Source organism: Struthio camelus, chromosome 14 (assembly GCF_040807025.1).
Source record: "Struthio camelus isolate bStrCam1 chromosome 14, bStrCam1.hap1, whole genome shotgun sequence".
NCBI classification, from domain to species: domain Eukaryota; kingdom Metazoa; phylum Chordata; class Aves; order Struthioniformes; family Struthionidae; genus Struthio; species Struthio camelus.
Window position 1 is genome coordinate 10078346 of NC_090955.1, and position 18357 is coordinate 10096702.

At 69.8% G+C, this 18357-nt stretch overlaps 3 protein-coding genes and 1 long non-coding RNA gene across 5 annotated transcripts; 3 read left to right on the forward strand and 1 right to left on the reverse strand.

The window, feature by feature from the left end:
• Nucleotides 1–60: 60 nt before the first annotated feature.
• LOC138060936 (uncharacterized) lies at nt 61–848 on the reverse strand. Its single transcript, XR_011134442.1, has 2 exons — nt 719–848; nt 61–266 (listed from the first exon to the last, which is right to left on the reverse strand). It is a non-coding gene; the product is annotated as an uncharacterized lncRNA (long non-coding RNA).
• On the forward strand, nt 827–6945 carry SLC6A8 (solute carrier family 6 member 8). Its single transcript, XM_068906986.1, has 14 exons — nt 827–923; nt 1260–1484; nt 2159–2290; nt 3276–3537; nt 3626–3758; nt 4026–4160; nt 4241–4344; nt 4428–4552; nt 4627–4739; nt 4810–4947; nt 5387–5489; nt 5560–5660; nt 6425–6595; nt 6701–6945. Exons 1-14 carry the CDS (start codon nt 842–844, stop codon nt 6830–6832), a joined length of 1956 nt encoding a protein of 651 aa, XP_068763087.1. The 5' UTR covers nt 827–841; the 3' UTR covers nt 6833–6945.
• Nucleotides 6946–7680: 735 nt separating this feature from the next.
• On the forward strand, nt 7681–9200 carry LOC138060996 (epidermal differentiation-specific protein-like). The gene has a single exon (XM_068907454.1). It carries the CDS (start codon nt 7818–7820, stop codon nt 9198–9200), a length of 1383 nt encoding a protein of 460 aa, XP_068763555.1. The 5' UTR covers nt 7681–7817.
• A 683-nt stretch (nt 9201–9883) lies between these two features.
• On the forward strand, nt 9884–18109 carry QARS1 (glutaminyl-tRNA synthetase 1). 2 transcript variants are annotated; one of them, XM_068907380.1, is made up of 24 exons: nt 9884–10156; nt 10368–10515; nt 10620–10729; nt 10994–11069; nt 11452–11516; nt 11788–11841; nt 12280–12337; nt 13233–13304; nt 13517–13602; nt 13850–13936; nt 14195–14294; nt 14493–14571; nt 14676–14784; nt 14869–14999; nt 15158–15250; nt 15468–15605; nt 15679–15766; nt 15847–15990; nt 16062–16166; nt 16303–16395; nt 16699–16826; nt 17321–17387; nt 17654–17779; nt 17860–18109. In XM_068907380.1, the coding sequence occupies exons 1-24, from the start codon at nt 10019–10021 to the stop codon at nt 17908–17910; spliced, it is 2346 nt and encodes a 781-aa protein (XP_068763481.1). In that variant the 5' UTR covers nt 9884–10018; the 3' UTR covers nt 17911–18109. The 2 variants fall into 2 exon arrangements, 1 of the variants encoding a protein (XP_068763481.1); XR_011134540.1 differs by having other exon boundaries at nt 9954–10156; nt 16285–16395.
• Nucleotides 18110–18357: the final 248 nt, after the last annotated feature.

The following is an 18357-nucleotide window of genomic DNA, read 5'->3' on the forward strand; positions in this document are numbered from 1 at the left end:
TGGGGCGGGCGGGGGTCGGGCTTTGTCCTGTTCTCATTAAACTTGCTGAACTCCGCTCGCCTCCGCCGTGTGCTGGCTGGCGGCGCTGGGAATCGGGGACTGGTGCGGTGGTGCGTGCCGCGGCGGCCGGTGTTGCCGGTGGGTGCGTCTGGTGTCCCCTGCTGGCACCTGCTTCCCCCCCGGGCACCCTGTTGTACGGTGACGCCGGTGCGCCCGGGTGCCCAGTGTCCCTTGCTGCGCCCTCGGTGTCCCCTGGCGCTGTGTGCCTGGTGCAACGTGGTACCTATTGTGCCCTCAGCATGCCCTACTGCCCGGTGTCCCCGGGGGTGCCCCGGTGCCCCCCGGTGTGCCTTACCGCCAGGTGTCCCCGGGGGTGCCCCCCGGTGTGCCCTCCTGCCCCCTGTCCCCGGGGGTGCCCCGGTGCCCCCCGGTGCCCGGTGTGGCCCCGTGCCCGCTGCGCCCCCTCCGGCGCTGCCCGGGGGCCGGGGCCGGGGCGGCGGGACTGCAAGTCCCGGCAGGCGGCGGGCGGGCGGCGCGGCCAATGGAGCGCGGGGGGCGGCGCGGCCCGGCGCTGCCTCCGCCGCCGCCCGGTGCCGCGGCGCAGAGAGCCCCGGAGCGGCCGCGCGGCGCCGGCCCCGCAGCCCGGCTCTGAGCCGCCCCCCCGGCCCGGCCCGGCCCGGCCCGGCCCGCCGCCCTCAATGAGGTTCTTCCGACTCACCTTCAAGTGCTTCGTGGATTGCTTCTGAGCGCCGGGCTCGGAGCCGCCCCCGCCCCGGCCGCCGCCGGTCCGGTCCGGTCCGCTCCGGTCCCGGTCCCGGTCCCGGTCCCGGCCCGCCGCGCCATGCCCCCCGCCCCCGCCGACCCGGCCGCCGAGCAGCCGCCCGCCGCCCCGCGCCGCGACGCCCCCGCCCAGGCGGGCTCCGGTAAGCGCGGCCGGGGGAGGGGGGGGGGGCGACGCCAGACGCGGCTCCCCCGGGGCGAGGGGGGGCGCGCGCGCGCGCGGGGCTCCCACGGCCACGCGCGACCCCCTCCCCACGCCCTCCCGCCCTCGGTGGCACGTGGGCGCCGCGCCGCGGAGTGAGTCACCGCTCTGCATTGTGACGTCACGCCCCCAAACATGCCTTCTGACGTCACGACTCCCCCCCCCCCGCGCGCGCGACCCGCGCCGCGGGTGGAGGGGGGGGGGCGCCCGTCCGCCCGCCGCGGGCGGCCCCCGCGGGCGCGTGGGTGACGGCGGCGCGGGGCGCCTGTCTCGGCAGAGGGCCGCGGCCGCGGGGAGGCGGAGGGCGCCGAGCCCCCCGCGGCGGGCGAGGAGCGGGCCGTGACGGCGCCGCTCGTGGGGCCCCCGGGCGCCCCCAAGGCGCCGGCCCCCGAGCGGGAGACCTGGACCCGGCAGATGGACTTCATCATGTCGTGCGTGGGCTTCGCCGTGGGGCTGGGCAACGTCTGGCGCTTCCCCTACCTGTGCTACAAGAACGGCGGAGGTGAGCCCCGGCGCCCGCCGCCTGCCCCGCGGCGTGCCCCACGGCGTGGGGGCTGCCCCACAGCATGCAGGGGCACCCCACAGCGTGCAGGGCTGCCCCACGGCGTGCAAGGGCACCCCACAGTGTGTCCTACGGCACGAGGGCTGCTCCACGGCATGAAGGGGCACCCCACGGAGTGCGGGGACGCCCCACCGTGTGCCCCACGACACGGGGGACTGCCCCACGGCATGGGGGGGGCACCCCACAGTGTGCCTCGCGACACGGGGGCTGCCCCACGGCATGGGGGGGGCGCCCCACAGCCTGCAAGGGCACCCCACAGTGTGCCCCATGGCACAAGGGGCTGCCCCACGGCATGTGGGGACCCCCCCCCACCCTATGGGGCTACTCTACATCCTGCCCCGTGGCACCCATCCAGGTGCGGCGTCGCCCGGGGCCGTCCTGCCCGGCTGGAGCCGGGGCCGCGCCAGGGGGTCCGGGGCCACCCGGCGGGGGGCGATGCCGCCGCGCGCCCCCCGCCACCTGCCCGCCGTGACCTACATCGGCGGCGCGGCCGAGGGGGAGTGCGCCGAGGCGCGCTGGCCATTCGCTGCGCCCGACGGGGCGACGGCGGTGGGGGCGGCGGGGGGGGGGGTCCCAGCCGCCGCCGGCCGCTCAGCCCGTCCCGCCGCCCGCAGGCGTCTTCCTCATCCCCTACCTGCTCATCGTCTTCGTGGGCGGCATCCCCGTCTTCTTCCTGGAGGTGGCCCTGGGGCAGTTCATGAAGCAGGGTGGCATCGCCGCCTGGAACATCGCCCCCCTCTTCAAGGGTAACGCCGGCGCCGCGCCGCCTCCCGCGCCCTGCCCGCGGCCGCCAGCACCCTGCGCCCTGTCTGGGGCTCCCTGCACCCTGTCTGGGACTCCCTGCACCCTGCCCGGTGCTGGCAGCACCTTGCACCCTGTCTGGGGCTCCCTGCACCCTGCGCACGGCTGCTGGCTCCCTGCCCGGCGCTGGCAGCGCCGTGCACCCTGCCTGGGGCTCCCTGCTCCTTCGCCCCGCCGCTGGCAGCACCCTGCAGCCTACCGGGAGCTGGCAGCGCTGCGCACCCTGCCCAGGACCGGCAGCACCCTGCCTACAGCTACCAGCTCCTTGCTTGGGGTTCCTCTGCGCCTTGCCGGGGCTTGACAACACCCTGTACCCTGCTTGGGCCTCCCTGCACCCTGCCCGGGGTTTGGCAGCACCCTGTACCCTGCTTGGGGCTCCCTGCACCTGGCCTGGGGCTGGCAGCACCCTGCCCACAGCTACCGGCTCCCTGCCTGGGGCTGGCAGCACCCTGCCCACGGGGGCTGGCTCCTTGCTGGGGGCTGGCAGCATCCTGCACCCTGCTCGGGGCTCTCTGCGCCCTGCCAAGGGCTGGCAGCGCTCTGCCCGCACCCTCCCAGCAACCTGCACCTTTGCCCACGTCCTGCTGGCTCCCGGCACCCTGCCCACGTCCTGCCGGCTCCTGCCTCCGCCCCTGCCCGGCAGCTCCCGCGCGCCGCCGTGCCCTGCCGGCGCCTGCCGGCTGTGCCCCAGCCCGGCGGCACGTGTTGTCTGCACCCTCTCCGTGCCCTGCCTGCTCCCCGCGTCCCGCCCCGTCCCCATCGGCTCTACGCGTGCCACCCCGTCCCCTCGGACTCGCCACATCCTGCCGCAGGCTGCCGGCTCCCTGCGTCCTGCCCGTCCCCGGCGGCTCCCCGCGTCCCGCCCTGGGCTGCCGGCTCGCTGCGGGTGGGCTGGGCCCTGCTCCAAGCTTTGCTCTCCCCATGCCCCAGGTCTGGGCTTGGCCTCCATGGTGATCGTCTTCTTCTGCAACTCCTATTACATCATGATCTTGGTGTGGGGGCTCTTCTACCTGGTGCACTCGCTGACGGACACGCTGCCCTGGGCCACGTGCGGCCACTCGTGGAACACCGAGCAGTGCGCCGAGCTCTTCCACCTGGAGCTGTGCCGCAACGCCAGCGCCAACGCCACCGCCTTCAACGTCAGCTGCGCCGACCTGGCCAGCAAGCGCTCGCCCGTCATCGAGTTCTGGGAGTGAGTGCGGAGCCGCGCAGGGGCCAGGCCGAGGGGCCGCGGGGGGCTGCCCCTGCGCTCAGCACCGCCCCGCTCTGCCCCCCACCAGGAACAAAGTGCTGCGGCTCTCGGGGGACCTCAGCGAGCCGGGGGAGATGAACTGGCAGATGATCCTCTGCTTGGTCACCACCTGGGTTGTTGTCTACTTCTGCATCTGGAAGGGCGTCAAGTCTACCGGGAAGGTAACACGGGGGAGACGCGTCTCTCCTCGCCCATGGCATGCCCAGCCTTGGTAGCGTGCCCGGGGATCCTGCCTCGGGCACGTTGGGGCTGCCAGCGCGGGAGCACCCAGTGGTACTCCCAGCCACCACTGCGGTGGGTGCAGGACCCCTGGCCCCACGTCTGCCAGCAAGGCACCACCAGCAGCCCTGGCCATCCCCGAGCCGTGGCCCCCCTGGGACGTCAACGCCTCGGCCCCGGGGGTCTCAGCAGCACCTGACCCTCCACAGATCGTCTACTTCACGGCGCTCTTCCCCTACGTGGTCCTTATCCTGCTGCTGGTCCACGGGGTGACGCTGCCCGGGGCACTGGGTGGCATTGTCTACTACCTGAAACCCGACTGGTCCAAGCTGGCCGAGGCGCAGGTGAGGGCAGGAGGAGACGCGGGTGCTGCGCCTCCCATGCTGGCCCCAGCACCCTCCCGACACCCTTCCTTGGGCCCCAGGTCTGGATCGATGCCGGCACCCAGATCTTCTTCTCCTATGCCATCGGGCTGGGCGCCCTGACCGCACTGGGCAGCTACAACCGCTTCCACAACAACTGCTACAGGTAGGGCCCCACCGCCCTGCACCAGCCTTGCTCCCGGTGGTCCCAGTATTCCCAGCGCCCCGCTGACCTGCTCCCGCCTGCAGGGACGCCTACATCCTGGCTGTGATCAACAGCTCCACCAGCTTTTTCGCCGGCTTCGTCGTCTTCTCCGTGCTGGGCTTCATGGCCTCGGAGCAAGGCGTGGATATCTCCAAGGTGGCCGAGTCCGGTGAGTGCCAGCCAGCGAGGCGCCGGGCCCCGTGGGTGCCCCTGCCGGCGCCGCTGACCCTGCTGTCCCCGCAGGCCCGGGGCTGGCCTTCATCGCCTACCCCAAAGCCGTGACGCTGATGCCCTTGTCCCCGCTCTGGGCCACGCTCTTCTTCTTCATGCTCCTCGTGCTGGGACTTGACAGCCAGGTAGGGTGGCAAGGAGGGGGCCAGGGCTAGGGTGGCACACGCCTCCGCTGAGCCCCGCTCTCTGCCGCAGTTTGTCGGCGTAGAGGGCTTCATCACCGGCATCCTGGACCTCTTCCCCCAGCCGGGGGCCGGCTCGCTGCGCCGGGAACTCACCGCCGCGCTCTGCTGCATTGTGTGCTGCCTCATCGACCTCTCCATGGTGACGCAGGTGAGGGACGTGCCGGGCATGCAGCCCGGCTGGCCCTGTGCTGTCCCCTCTTGCATCCCCTGCGTGGGGCAGGAGCTCCTCAAGGCTGCTGTGATGGGGCCAACTTGGGGTGTCTGTTGGGTGCCAGTGCCGTGTGGGTTGCCCGTGCTTTGTGGGGTGCCTATGCCATGTGGGTCACCCGTGCCGTGTGAGTCACCTGTGCCGCATGGGTCACTGATGTCCCCATGCTGCATGGGTCACTTGTGCCATGTGAGTCACCAATGCTGCAGGGGTCACTTGTGCCACGTGGGTCACCAATGCTGCAGGGGTCACCTGAGCCACGTGGGTTGCCCGTGCTTTGTGGGTCACCCATGCGGCATGGGGTGCCCATGCCAAGTGGGTCGCCCGTGCCGCGTGGGGCCCGGTGCCAGCCCCGCCGACGTGCGGCGCCGTCCCGCAGGGCGGCATGTACGTGTTCCAGCTCTTCGACAACTACTCGGCCAGCGGGATCACGCTGCTGTGGCAGGCCTTCTGGGAGTGCGTCGTCATCGCCTGGGTCTACGGTGAGGCCACCGCCGCCGGGGGGGGACACGGGCGCCCCGCGGAGCCCTGCTGACGCCCCTCTGCCCGCAGGCGCCGACCGCTTCATGGACGACGTGGCCCGCATGATCGGCTACCGGCCCCTGCCCTTCATGAAGTGGTGCTGGGCCGTGGTGACGCCGCTGGTCTGCATGGTGAGCGGGGCTGCCCCGTGCCGACACGCGTGTGCACGCGTGTGCGCGCCGGCCGCCGCCGTGGCTCCGTGGGCAGCGGGCTCCCCCCGGCGGCCGCTTGGGGCATGGCAGGCCATGGCACGGGGCGCCACGGGGAGCCACGCGTGTCGGGGCCTCGGGGAGCCGTGCGTCAGGGTTGGGCGGGACGTGTTTTGGGACCCTGGAGAAGCCACGCGTGTGGCTCCCCGCAGCCTCTGACACACGCATGTGGGGATCCTGGGGAGCTGCACACATGTCAGGACACCAGGGAGGACACCTAAGGTGTCAGGGCCATGGGGAGCCACACGCAAGTTGGGACCCCGGGAGCCATGTGCATGTCGGGGCCATAGGAAACGTCATGCGTGTTGGGGCCATGGGAAGACAGGTGCGTGGTGGGACCCTGGAGTCACACTTGTTGGGGTCTAGGGGAGCTACACGCCTGTTTGGGGCCTGAGGAGCCACCCACGTCAGGGGTCCAGGGGAGCCACACGTGGGCCGGGACCCCAGCGAGCCGCATGTATGTCAGGGGCCGTGGGGAGCCACACACACGTCAGGACACCAGGGAGGACACCTAAGGTGTCTGGGCTATGGGGAGCCACACGCGAGTCGGGACCCCAGGGAGTCCCACCTCTGTTGGGACGCCAGGGAGCCACACGTCGGGGTCTAGGGGAGCCGCCCGCATGCTGGGACCCCGGGGAGCGGCCGCGGTGTGGGGCGGCGGGCGCTCACCGCCGCTGCCGGCGCAGGGCATCTTCGTGTTCCACGTGGTGAACTACAAGCCGCTGACGTACAACAAGACGTACGTGTACCCGTGGTGGGGCGACGCCATCGGCTGGGTGCTGGCGCTCTCCTCCATGCTCTGCATCCCCTGCACCGTCATCTACAAGCTGCTGCGCTGCAAAGGCTCCTTGCGCGAGGTGAGCCCGGCCGCCCCGCGCGTGTCCTCCCCGTGCCCCGGGGGCGGCCGGCGGGTGCTGACGTCCCCCCCTTCCTCCCCCCCCCCCCAACCTCGCGTCCCACAGCGCTGGCAGCTCCTGACCACGCCGATCTGGGGCCACCACCACCTGGAGTACCTGACGCCCGAGGCCGAAGCCAAGCTCCTGGCCCCGGAGCCGCCCAAGGAGAAGGCGACGCTCTTCGAGACTATGATCTGAGCGCCGCCGGGGGGGTCGCGCCGCTCCCGCCCGCCATAGCAATAATGCCAGCACCGCCTCCCACCGACGCTGCCCGCCGGCTCGCCGCGGGGCGCGCGGGGGGACCCGGGCGAGCGCCCCGGCGCGGGGGAGGCTCCCGCGCCCGGCCTCCGTCCGTCCGTCTGTCCGTCCGCCCGCCCGCCCGTCCGCCCGCGCCCCGCCGCGGCCGGGCAGCGCCTCGCTCACTAACCGCTTCCCGTAGCGTTTGTCTGGTGTAACCCCGATCGCCCCGACATCTGGCAATAAATTGGGAGACCCTGGCACACCCCCGGGTGCTGCGGGACGGGGCGGGGGGCTGCGTGCGGGACGGACGTTTGGGGGGTGCCGCAGCGGCTGCCTGCCGGCTCAGCACCGGGGCAGCCGGGATGCCCCGTTTTTGGTCTGCGCGGCGCAGTGGGGTGGCGGGTCCCGGGCACCCGGTTCCCCTGGCTCGGGGTCCAGCCGGGAGCTCTCCGTCCCCCGCGGGGCGTACAGGGGCCGGGCCCTTCGGTGCCCGTCCCCACCGGGCCACGGCGATGCCCCCAGCCAGTGCTCGACCTGCCCCAGAGCCTGAGGGGGGCCGGGCCGCCTTGTGCCGCGCCGTGTGGCAGCGGGTTCGTCGCGGGGCCGCCGTCGGGCCGCGCCGGGGCTGGGGGCCCATGGGTGCCACGCGCGTTGGGCCGCGGCCGGGCCGGAGGACGCCGCCGTCCCCTCTCACCCCGCTGGGGCGAGCCAGCTGGTCCTGCCCCACCGGCCCGGCAGCGGCGTGATCCGTAATTAGCGTGGGCAGAGCGGAAGCGCTAATTGGCGGTGACTCGTTAGCGCTGGAGCGCCGTGTGCTCGGGGCGCGGCAGGACTTTCCAGCAGGGCTGGTCCACCGGAGGGGCCGCCCGGCCCGCCGGCAGCCCGATAAAAGCACCGTCGGCGGAGGCGGCGCGGAGGGGGCCCGTCGGCCGCCGCCGCCGCCATGAACCGCATCACGGTGTACGAGCGCGCCGACTTCGAGGGGCTGAGCCGGGAGTTCAGCTGCGACGTGCCCGACCTGCACGAGCTGGATTTCGGCGACTGCATCGCCTCGCTCAAGGTGGTGGGGCAGCCCTGGATCGCCTACACGGGCCCCAAGTACGAGGGGGAGGCGCACGCCTTCGAGGAGGGCGAGTACCCGGCGGTGGGGCGGCCCCGCAGCTTCTCGGCGCTGCGCTTGGTGCACCACGACCTGGCCGAGCCCCAGATCACCCTCTACGAGCGGCCCCACTTCCAAGGCGCCCGCAAAGTGGTGACGGAGGAGACCAACCTGGCCTACGGCTACTTCAACGACCGCGTGGCCTCGCACGTGGTGCAGCGAGGGGTCTGGCTGCTCTACCAGCACCCCGGCGGCGGCGGGCGCCACTGCCTGGCCTGGCCCGGCGAGCGCCTGGCCCGCTACGAGCCCGAGCTGGGCCTGCAGGGGCGGCTGTCGCACCTGCGCCCGCTGCGGCCCGGCAAGCCGCTGGTGTCGGCGCGGCTGCTCTGGGAGCGGCAGCGGGTGGAGGCGGAGCGGGAGGTGCTGGTGGACGAGATCGTGGGGGTGAACGAGACGGGGCGGGAGCAGGCGCTGGCGGCCAGCAGCGCCCGCGAGTACAGCACGGCGCTCTGGCAGAGCTTCCGCTTCAGCAACGCCACCAGCCTCAAGGCCGGGCTCTCCTTCGCCCTGGCCGTGGAGGCCGCCAACGTCTTCACGGTGCACAAGGGGCGCAGCGAGTGCAGCACGCGCCGGGAGCGGGTGGTGGTGCAGCTGCCCGCCACCGTGCCGCCCCGCGCCGCCCTCACCGTCCACGTGCTGCGCAAGGAGGTGACGCTCTCCGTCCCCGTGCTGCTCACCATCACCCAGAACGAGAGCGTCCGCACCGAGCTGGGCGAGTACCGCAGCATCTCGGGCACCAACGTCTGCGCCCGCTACAGCGTGAAGCCCCTGCCGGCCCCGGGGACGCAGCAGGCGCCCGCCGCGGGGGACGGAGGGGACGCGGGGACGCAGCAGGCGCCCGCCGCGGGGGACGGAGGGGACGTGGGGACATGGCAGGCGCCCGCCGCGGGGGACGGAGGGGACGCGGGGACGCAGCAGGCACCTGCCACGGGGGACGGAGGGGACGCGGGAACACGGCAGGCGCCCGCCGCGGGTGACGGAGAGGCGACGGGGACGCAGCAGTCACCCGCTCCAGGGGACGGAGGGGACGCAGGGATGCAGCGGGCCCCCGCCGCGGGGGGCGGAGGGGACGCGGGGATGCAGCAGACGCCCGCCGCGGGGGACGGAGAGGTGACGGGGACGCAGCAGGCGCCTGCCGCAGGGGATGAAGGGGACGCGGGGACATAGCGGGCACCTGCCACAGGGGACGGAGAGGCGATGGGGACGCAGCAGGCGCCCACCGCGGGGGACGGAGAGGCGACGGGGACGCAGCAGGCGCCCGCCGCAGAGCAGCCCGAGGGCCCGCCGGGCGCCGAGCCCACCGGCCCCTCCGAGCGCGCCAGGCCCCCCGTCCTCGCCGCCGGCCGCTCGCGGTGCTTCCAATAAAAGGCTTTGGCAGCCGCCCCGCCTGCTGCTGGTGGGGAGGGATGGGGTGCCGGGGCCACCCGGCTCCCGGCCGAGGGGGGTGTCCGAGCGGGAGCGTCCCCTCGCCCCGGCCCCCGGGTCCCCAAGCGGGGGAGGCCGGGGTGGCAACGGCAGGGCTGGAGGGGACATGGGGGGGGACACTGGGGGGAGATGGGGCCTGGTAGGGACATGGGGAGGGGACACCGGGGGGGGGAAGCGGGGGGAGGGACACGGGCCGGGGGGGAGGGGGAACATGGGGCGGGCAGGTAGGGGGCGGGGCGGAGAGCTCGCGATCGCCCCGCCCCCGTCCGAGGCCCCGCCCCTAGAGGGGCCCCGCCCCCGAGGGCCCGGCCCTACCACGTGTCCCCGCGGCCCCGCCGGGCCCTTTAAATGATGCAACCGGCCGCACGCTCGGCCCCGCCCCCCGCGCGCCTATTCGCCGAGGCCCTTCGCGACCTCGCCTTTCTATTGGCTGAGGTGGGGGGTGCGCACCGCGGATTGGTGAGACAGTCGCCGGGGTCCCGCCCGCGCCGCTCCGATTGGTCGGGCGTGGTACCGCCCCCCGGCCGGGAGGTGGCGGCGGCGGTAGCAGCGGCAGCAGCATGGCGGCGGCGGCGGCGGCTGAGGAGGAGGCGGAGGCGCTGGGGCTCTTCACCGCCATCGGCCTCAGCGAGGGCAAAGCGCGCGAGACGCTGCGCAACGGGGCGCTCAGCGCGCTGCTCCGCCAGGCCGTGCTGCAGGTGCGCCCCCGCCCCGCCGCCCGCCCGGCCGGGCCCTCCTCCCCGACCCCTGCCCTCTGACCCCCCGACCCCTGCCCTCTGACCCCCGCGCCCTTCGACCCCTGCCCTCTGACCCCCGACCCCTGCTCTCTGATCCCCTGCCCCCCGCGCCGGCTCAGGCCCCGGGGCTCAGCCCGGGCCTGGCCCGACGCCGTGCCGCCCCGCGCTCCAGGCGCAGCGCTCGCTGGGCCCTGCCCTCGACAAGGCCACGGGGACCCTGCTCTACAACGCGGCCTCCCGCCTCAAGGACCAACGGCACCTCAGCTTCCTCGTCGGCTACATCGCCCGCAAGGAGATCCTCACCGACCTGCAGCTCGGCGGTACGGCGCCGCCCGGGAGCCCCCCGCTGCTGCACGGGGTCTCTTCTCCCGGAGAGAGGGAGGTGGCGGGGGGGCCCTGCTCCTCACCCGCTCTCTGCCCCCAGCTGCCCTGGACTACTTGAAGAGCCACCCCCTGGAGCCCCTCGACGCGGCAGACTTTGAGCAAGCGTGCGGCGTGGGCGTGTGCGTCACCCCCGAGCAGATCGAGGAGGCGGTGAGTGGCCGCGGCAGTGCCTGTCACGTGGGGCTTCCGGTGATGCTCCAAGCCAGCAGGGCCAGACAGCACCGGGGAGGCTGGTGGGGTGGAAAGGGGCCCCTCCCAGTGTTTAGGATCTCAGCCCTTTGCAAACATCCCCTTTCGAGTTGTCTGTATCCCTCATGAGGGATATAGGCAAGGAGTGCCCCTGCCGTGATGAGCACCAGGCACAGGGCTCTCTCCCCATCACGCTCATCCCCTCATCTCGGTCCTGCTCCCCAGGTGGAGGCTGTGATCAGCAAGCACAGAGCGGAGTTGTTGGCAGAGCGCTACCACTTCAACATGGGGCTGCTGATGGGTGAGTGCTGGGCACCGCGACAGCCCCTGTGCATCACCGGCGGCTGACAGGTCCCTGGACCTGTCTTGGCAGAGAGCTCCTCTTCCTCTGGATCCTGCCCTGAAACCCAGCCCTGCGCCATGCGCTGCCCTTGCCTGGCACAACGCACCCTGCTCGGTGGAGACATCTCACCGCAGTCCCCATGTGGGCAGGGCCAGGAGTGCCAGTGCCCTGTGCCAGGGACCCTGAGGGCATCCCCGAGACAAGGACTGCTCCCAGCCACTGGCTGTGGCGTCCTGGGTCAGGACAGGGGCTTCTGGTCCACGAGGTGCTGCGGGAGGGCCTGGCTAAAGTCCCCGGGGCCAGGTGGTGCCCCTCGCCCACGATGTGCCTGTGCCCACAGGGGAGGCGCGGAGCAGGCTCCGGTGGGCCGACGGCAAGACCATCAAGAATGAAGTAGACCTGCAGGTGGGTGTGAGGGCAGCAGGTTGAGTGCTCCCCGGGGCTGGTCTCCCCAGTGGTGCTGTGGCCAGTGCAGAGCCCCTGGGACCCGCTGGCCCGCCCTGCAAAGGGCCAAGCACTGTGCTTGTGCTAGGGAGGGCCCTGGGGGCAACCTGCCCCGGGTGGGCATGGGCCAGGGCAGGGAGCACAGCTGAACAGGGCCACCTCCAGGTCTTGGAGGAGCTGGGAGCCTTTCCCACCCGCTGTACCCACATCAGACCCTTTTCTGCCTCCCCAGGTGCTGCATTTGCTGGGCCCAAAGACAGAAGCTGACCTGGAAAAGAAACCAAAGGTGATGCAGAGGGACAGCTGGGAACTGGGGACAGGATTTCCCCGTTGTGTATCCAGGCAGGCCCTGCTGTTCCCAAATGCTTGCTCTGCGCCCCCAGCCTACACTCTGACCACCTTCTGGGTCATCTGGTTGGGCTCTGGGCTGGGTATGGAGCCCTGAAGCTCTCTGTGAGCAGGAGCCTGGCAGTGCTGGGCTGGCTCCAGACCCTCGAGTTACTTCCTGCTCTTCAGGTGTCCCTTCCCTCCTCAGGGTCATGGGCAGCACAAGGAGCCTGTTGCAGTCCCACAGCTCACTGCACCGTTCTGGCCCAGCCACTGTCCTGGGGACAGGGGGTCTGGAGAAGCTTGGGGACAGCATGGGCTGGGCTGGGCTGGGCTGGGCTGGGGGGACAGAACCTACTGGTTGGGATGCTCAGTCATGCTGTGCTTGTCCCCACAGACTGCAAAGGCCCGGCCGGCCCAGGCAGAGAAGCAGAAGGTGGCCATGGTGGAGAACGGTAAGGGGCTCTGTCATCCTGCTGGCAGCTGCCAAATGCTTCCACAGCCCTTCGGGGCAGTCAGGCAGTGCCACGCTCTGCCTGAGCGCGCAGCTCCGGGGAGCGGGGCAACCTCTGCCCTTGGTGCCCTCATGGCCTTGCCTGGTGCCTCCTGAGCACAGCATCACCCCAGGCAGCCCTGCTTGTCTGGGGGCTTCCTGCCACCCTGCAGAGGGACCCACGTCCTCTGCTGGCCTCATCCTCTATGCTCTGGGGACAATGAGCAGCATGTGTGCTCCATGCCTCCAGGAGGGAAGTTCTTGTGGCCTGGCGCCAGGGTCCTGGCTGTGGCCTGGCACCGGCTGCACCTTGCACTCCCAGAAAATTCCCCTTCATGCTCATGCTGGGGCAGAGACATCATCTAGTGCTAGCCCTGTCCTCGCTGTCTCAGCTGCCTGGGACAGTCAGCACACGTGTGCCCTCCCTGCAGCGCTGGGAGTTTCCTGTGCTCCCCAAACCAGCACTGCTCTCGCACACCTTGTCCTTTTCCAGTGAAAAGTGAGGTGCGCTTAACACCTCAGCATCGGGCGTACTCACCAGGCCCAGGCAGCTCCCGCGGCTCTGAGTAGCCCAGTCTGTGCGTGGCCGCTGCCACCTGCCTTAGGAGGACCCTGTGGGCGTGGGTTGCCTGCTCAGGAATCATTACTCCTCCTTTGCTGGTGGGACTCAGCTGGCATCCAGCAGCCATCCTGTCCTGCTTGTGGGCAGGAAGGGAGGGCAGGATGCTGGGCAGGACTGGGCCTCTGTGAGGTGCAGGGGCAGCATGCGAGTGGGTTTCGTGCCGGTTGCTCCCTGGGTAGGTGGAGAGGGCTGTGGTGGCGCCAGCCCCTGCTCAACTCCCCTCCTCTCCCTGCAGGCGAGGTGGGCACAGAGACAAGGTCACTGCTGGAGCAGCTCCGAGGAGAAGCCCTCAAGTTCCACAAGCCGGGTGAGTGCGTGAAGGTACTGCTGTGACCTGGTAGGAGCCGCGTATGAGACCGAGTGGCCTCTGTGCCTACCCCCAGCTTTCCATTCTGTGCGTGGCTGTCTTGGCCTCTTGTCTTTCCCTATGGGCTGTTCCGGCCCAGAGGGGTGCTGGAGCCCTGCCATGGCCCAGGAAGGGATCCCTGCACCCTCGCTGACCATCCTGCACCTTCCCAGGAGAGAACTACAAGACAGAGGGCTACGTGGTGACGCCCAACACCATGGCTCTTCTGAAGCAGCACCTGGCAATCACAGGCGGGCAGGTGAGGTCAGGCCCCTGAGCCCAGCATTTCCCTTTGAGGGTGCTGTTCATGCTGGCCAGTTGTGCCAGGCCATGGCCCAATGAATGGGGCAGCTGGGAAGATGCAGCCCACACAGGGGACAGCCCCGCGCCACCCTTGGCACGGGGGTGTTCTGTCAGACCTTGGGGGCTCATGTTAGTGCTCCCCTTGCGAGGAGGGACAGAGCCTCCTGCTGAAGGACAGGTGTGCCCCCTTTTCTCCTGTGCAGGTGCGAACGCGGTTCCCACCTGAGCCCAATGGGATCCTGCACATTGGCCACGCCAAGGCCATCAACTTCAACTTCGGCTATGCCAAGGTGAGAGACCCCGAGCCCTGCTAGCAGCTCCCCCAGCCCTGGGGCCTGCTGCCCTCGCTGGGGCCAGGCACTCGGTCCCTGCTCTGCACGCAGCCTGCCGTGTCCTCCCCCACCGTGCTCAGTGTCCCGAGTGAACAAGGGCCTAGCGGAGCTGTGGGAAGGCCAGGCCTGCTCAGCTGCAGGGACCTCGGGAAGCAGAGCTGCTAGCCCGGCTGTGCGGCCCCTCGGGGAGCGTGTTGACTGTCCCTGTGTCCCTAGGCCAACGGTGGCGTGTGCTTCCTGCGCTACGACGACACCAACCCTGAGAAGGAGGAGGAGAAGTACTTCACAGCTATCCGGGATATGGTGGAGTGGCTCGGTATGGCTGGGGCTGGAGAGGGCCAGGCTGCTGGTGCAGACATCCCTGCCTGCAGGTCCCACTGCTGGCAGCTGGGGGCAGCCCCGACCTGCTCTGTGTCTGCCCCAGCTGCCTGCCTGATGGGCTGGGGCCATGGAGCAGGGGGCCTAGCGCAGGATGGGGCCAGCTCTGGTTGCTCATGGCTCTCCATCCCAACAGGCTACCAGCCCTACGCAGTGACCCACGCGTCAGATTACTTTGACCAGCTCTACGCCTGGGCCCTGGAGCTCATCCGCAGGTGAGTGTCCTGGGGTGGTGGGGATGCCCTGAACAGCAGCCTGGGCTCCCTCACACTCAGGGGCCATGCTGCTCATGTCTGGGGCCCACATCTCCCCCCTGCAGGGGCCAGGCCTATGTTTGCCATCAGAAGGTGGAGGAGATCAAGGGCCACAACCCACCCCCCTCACCATGGCGGGACCGGCCTGTGGAGGAGTCACTTCTGCTTTTTGAGGTGCTGCCTGGCTGAGCGCAGGTACTGCATCTCTATCGGGGCCATGGGGCTGTAGCCTGGCTGATGGCCTCCCCCCTTCCACAGGACATGCGGAAGGGCAAGTTCGGAGAGGGGGAGGCCACGCTGCGGATGAAGCTGGTGATGGAGGATGGGAAGATGGACCCTGTCGCCTACCGCGTCAAATTCACTCCACACCACCGCACTGGGGACAAGTGGTAGGGCAGGCCTGTGGCGTCCTGGCGCGTGCAGCAGGGACAGGCTCGCGTCTCCCCAGCCTGGGGAGGTCTCGGGGGCGAGCAGGGAGGCTGTGTCAGCGCCATGCTCTGAGAGTGGGGCTCATGTTGGCCAGGGGCTGACTGCGCCTGCCTTCCAGGTGCATCTACCCCACGTACGACTACACGCACTGTCTGTGCGACTCCATTGAACACATCACGCACTCTCTTTGCACCAAGGAGTTCCAGGCCAGGTGAGTGCCACACGCGGCGTGGCTGGGGATAGCCCGGACCTGGCTGGGGGAGGCAGCTTTATGCAGGCAACAGCTGGTTGCAGCCTGGCGGGTGCTGAATTGCCGAGGAGCAGTGGGGGCCCAGCCAGACCAGGATGATGAGCAGGGGAACAGTGTGTCCGTGGGGCTGCGGGCAGGAACGAAGCTGAGCTGGGCTGGGTCTGTGCCTGCCTTGCAGGCGGTCCTCCTACTTCTGGCTTTGCAACGCACTGGACGTCTACTGCCCCGTGCAGTGGGAGTACGGACGCCTGAACCTCCTCTACACTGTCGTCTCCAAGAGGAAGATCATCCGGCTGGTGGAGACAGGCGCCGTGAGGTAGGACTGGGGCTGGCAGCTAGGGCGCGTCTCACTCTGTGCGTTCTCAGCTGTCACGTCGTCATGTTTTCAGGGACTGGGACGACCCGCGGCTCTTCACGCTGACGGCCCTGCGCCGGCGAGGCTTCCCCCCCGAGGCCATCAACAACTTCTGTGCCCGGGTAGGTGCTGCAGGGCAGCGTGGAACAGGGTAGGTGGCTGTGTCCTTCAGCTGGTGCAGTGATGCCTCTCTCTCCTGCAGGTCGGTGTGACTGTGGCCCAGGCGACGATGGAGCCGCACCTGCTGGAGGCCTGCGTGCGGGAGGTGCTGAACGAGCAGGCCCCCCGCGCCATGGCTGTCCTGGAGCCCCTCAAAGTCACCATCACCAACTTCCCTGCCCCAAAGGTGAGACTGCTGCAGGCTGGAGCAGGGGTGGGAATTCCCAGGGCCAGCGCTCACCCCTGCCTTCTCCCCAGGCTCTCGACGTCCTTGTGCCCAACTTTCCAGCTGATGAGACCAGGGGCTTCCACAAAGTGCCCTTCCAGCCCACCATCTACATCGAGGAGACAGACTTCAGGGAGGTGAGCCAGGCACGGGTCTCTGCACATGCCAGGCTGTACTGCTCTCGCTTCTGGGACGCTTTTGGGGATGGAGGGACACACCGGCGGAGCAGGGCCTGCACTGGGAACCTTCTTGCAGAGGTGAACTGTCTCGCAGGAGATGGACAAGGGCTACAAGCGCCTGGCCCCTGGGCAGCCGGTGGGGCTGCGACATGCTGGCTACGTCATTGCCGTCCAGAACGTCATCAAGGTGGGTGGTTCTTGGCACTGGTGCCATAAGGCTGGGTCACAGGGGCTGTGGGGTGTCAAGGCATGGCTCTGCCCCCGCAGGGAATGACAGCGATAGTGTCTTAGGCCTGTGGGCACCTTCACAGGTACTCTGTGGAGAGGATGTGCAGTGGGGACGCAGGCTGGCTGTCCAGTGGGTCCCTGCCAGCCCTCTCCTTGGTGTGGACAGTGGCCTGGACCCTGAACTGTGGGGCCAGTAGTGCAGCCCTAGGGCCCTTCCGTGGTGACGGGGCTCTTGCCTGACAACTTGTCTTGCCCTGCCCAGAACGCCAGCGGGCGCGTGATTGAGCTGGAGGTGACCTGCACCAAGTCAGACGTGGCAGACAAGCCCAAAGCCTTCATCCACTGGGTGTCAGAGCCGCTGGTGTGTGAAGTGCGGCTCTACGAGCGACTGTGAGTACCTGGGCCCCCTGCAGAGGCTCGGGCGCAGGGTCAGCGGTGCCAGAGCAGTTGGTTTTGCTGCAGCCTGGCCTGGCAGCATGGCTGCGTGCCAGCAGGCTCTGCTGAGGCAATGCCTGGCTCTTGTGGCAGCTGAAACTGGAGTTGCATGTTCAGCAGCTTTCTGCCCCAGGTGGCTCTGTGCTCCCCTCAGCTGTCCTAGCACCTTGGCTGTATCCCAGGGCCCTCCCTTGCCTCACGTTGTGCCAGGGCTCAGCTGTGTCCCCCCAAGAGTAAGGGACACACAGCTCCTGGGCAGCACAGCAGGTCCTTGGGTGGTACCTAGGAAAAGCCACATCCAAATGGCAGCAGAGGTGCACCCAGCTGCATGGCAGGTGTAATGCTGCTGTGGGGCTCTGAGAGCAGCTGCCCCATGGCTGCCAAGGAGCAGCGCTGCCCCACTGCCCCTCGCTCAGAGGCTTTGGCTGACAGCCCCTCTCTCATTGCAGGTTCTTGCACAAAAATCCTGAGGACCCAGCAGAAGTCCCAGGTGGATTTCTGAGTGACCTCAATCCTGTGAGTAGTGGCAGAAGGGGCCAAAATGCTGGGTAAGCTGGGAACCTGCTGCGCCAAAACCGGAGGCACCTGCTGCAGGGCAAACCCCACTGCTCCTTTGGTGTGGCCCTGGCTCCTCCCTAGAAGCTCTGGGGTGAGAGGCAGGATGGGCACAGTGCAGCAGGCTCTGGGGAGTGGGGCCACGGAGGGAAGAGGGGGATCGGAGGCACTGATTGAGCTGTTGTCTGTCTCCGTCCCTCCTCTCCTCTCCTCTCCTCTCCTCGCAGGACTCCCTGCGCGTGGTCGACAATGCCCTGGCCGACAGATCTGTGTTATCTGCCCGGCCCTTCACCAAGTTCCAGTTCGAGCGTCTGGGCTACTTCTCCGTGGATCCCGACAGCACCGAGAGGAAGGTGAGCCTGGGAGAGGGGGCGGCTGTGCTCCCCGCGGGCTGTCGTGGGGCTGTGGGGCTCAAAGCTCTCCCTCTCCCCAGCTGGTGTTCAACCGGACGGTGACGCTGAAGGAAGACCCTGGGAAGGCCTGAGGAACGCGCCGCCACCGCTGCTGCTTGCGGCTTCCCTGCAGTCCCCAGCTGTGGGGGCACACCCCAGCACGGTGCTCCCCTGTGGGGCCAGGCCAGGCCCCGTCCGCGCACACTGCGAGAGCCACAGCTGCCTTAGCACGACCCTGCAGGGCCATGCAGCGTATGGGACAGCATCACCTCAATAAACTGGAGCATCAGAGCCCTTGTCTCTGTACTGTCACTGAGTCCTGTCCCCTACCGGGGCTCAGTCAGCTTTGGGAGCAATGGAAAGCTGAGAGGGGGTCTCTCTTCTCAGCATGTAGGGGCTCAGAGCCTGCCCCCCCCGGTGTGGGGCTGCCGCCCCTCGGCGAGGGCCATGCCTCCGTCCGCCCATGCTCACCTGGGTCCCCCCGGCCAGGGCTGTCTCAGCACCACACTGGAGCGGACCCCTTCCCCAGGGCCTGGCCC

Coding starts and splice junctions, on each gene's coding strand:
- QARS1 (XM_068907380.1), top strand. CDS start 10,019: ATGGCGGCGGCGGCGGCGGCTGAGGAGGAGGCGGAGGCGCTGGGGCTC. Junction 10,516..10,619: donor CACCGACCTGCAGCTCGGCG/GTACGGCGCCGC, acceptor CTCTGCCCCCAG/CTGCCCTGGACTACTTGAAG. Junction 10,730..10,993: donor CCGAGCAGATCGAGGAGGCG/GTGAGTGGCCGC, acceptor CCTGCTCCCCAG/GTGGAGGCTGTGATCAGCAA.
- SLC6A8 (XM_068906986.1), top strand. CDS start 842: ATGCCCCCCGCCCCCGCCGACCCGGCCGCCGAGCAGCCGCCCGCCGCC. Junction 1,485..2,158: donor GTGCTACAAGAACGGCGGAG/GTGAGCCCCGGC, acceptor CGCCGCCCGCAG/GCGTCTTCCTCATCCCCTAC. Junction 3,538..3,625: donor CCCGTCATCGAGTTCTGGGA/GTGAGTGCGGAG, acceptor GCCCCCCACCAG/GAACAAAGTGCTGCGGCTCT.
- LOC138060996 (XM_068907454.1), top strand. CDS start 7,818: ATGAACCGCATCACGGTGTACGAGCGCGCCGACTTCGAGGGGCTGAGC.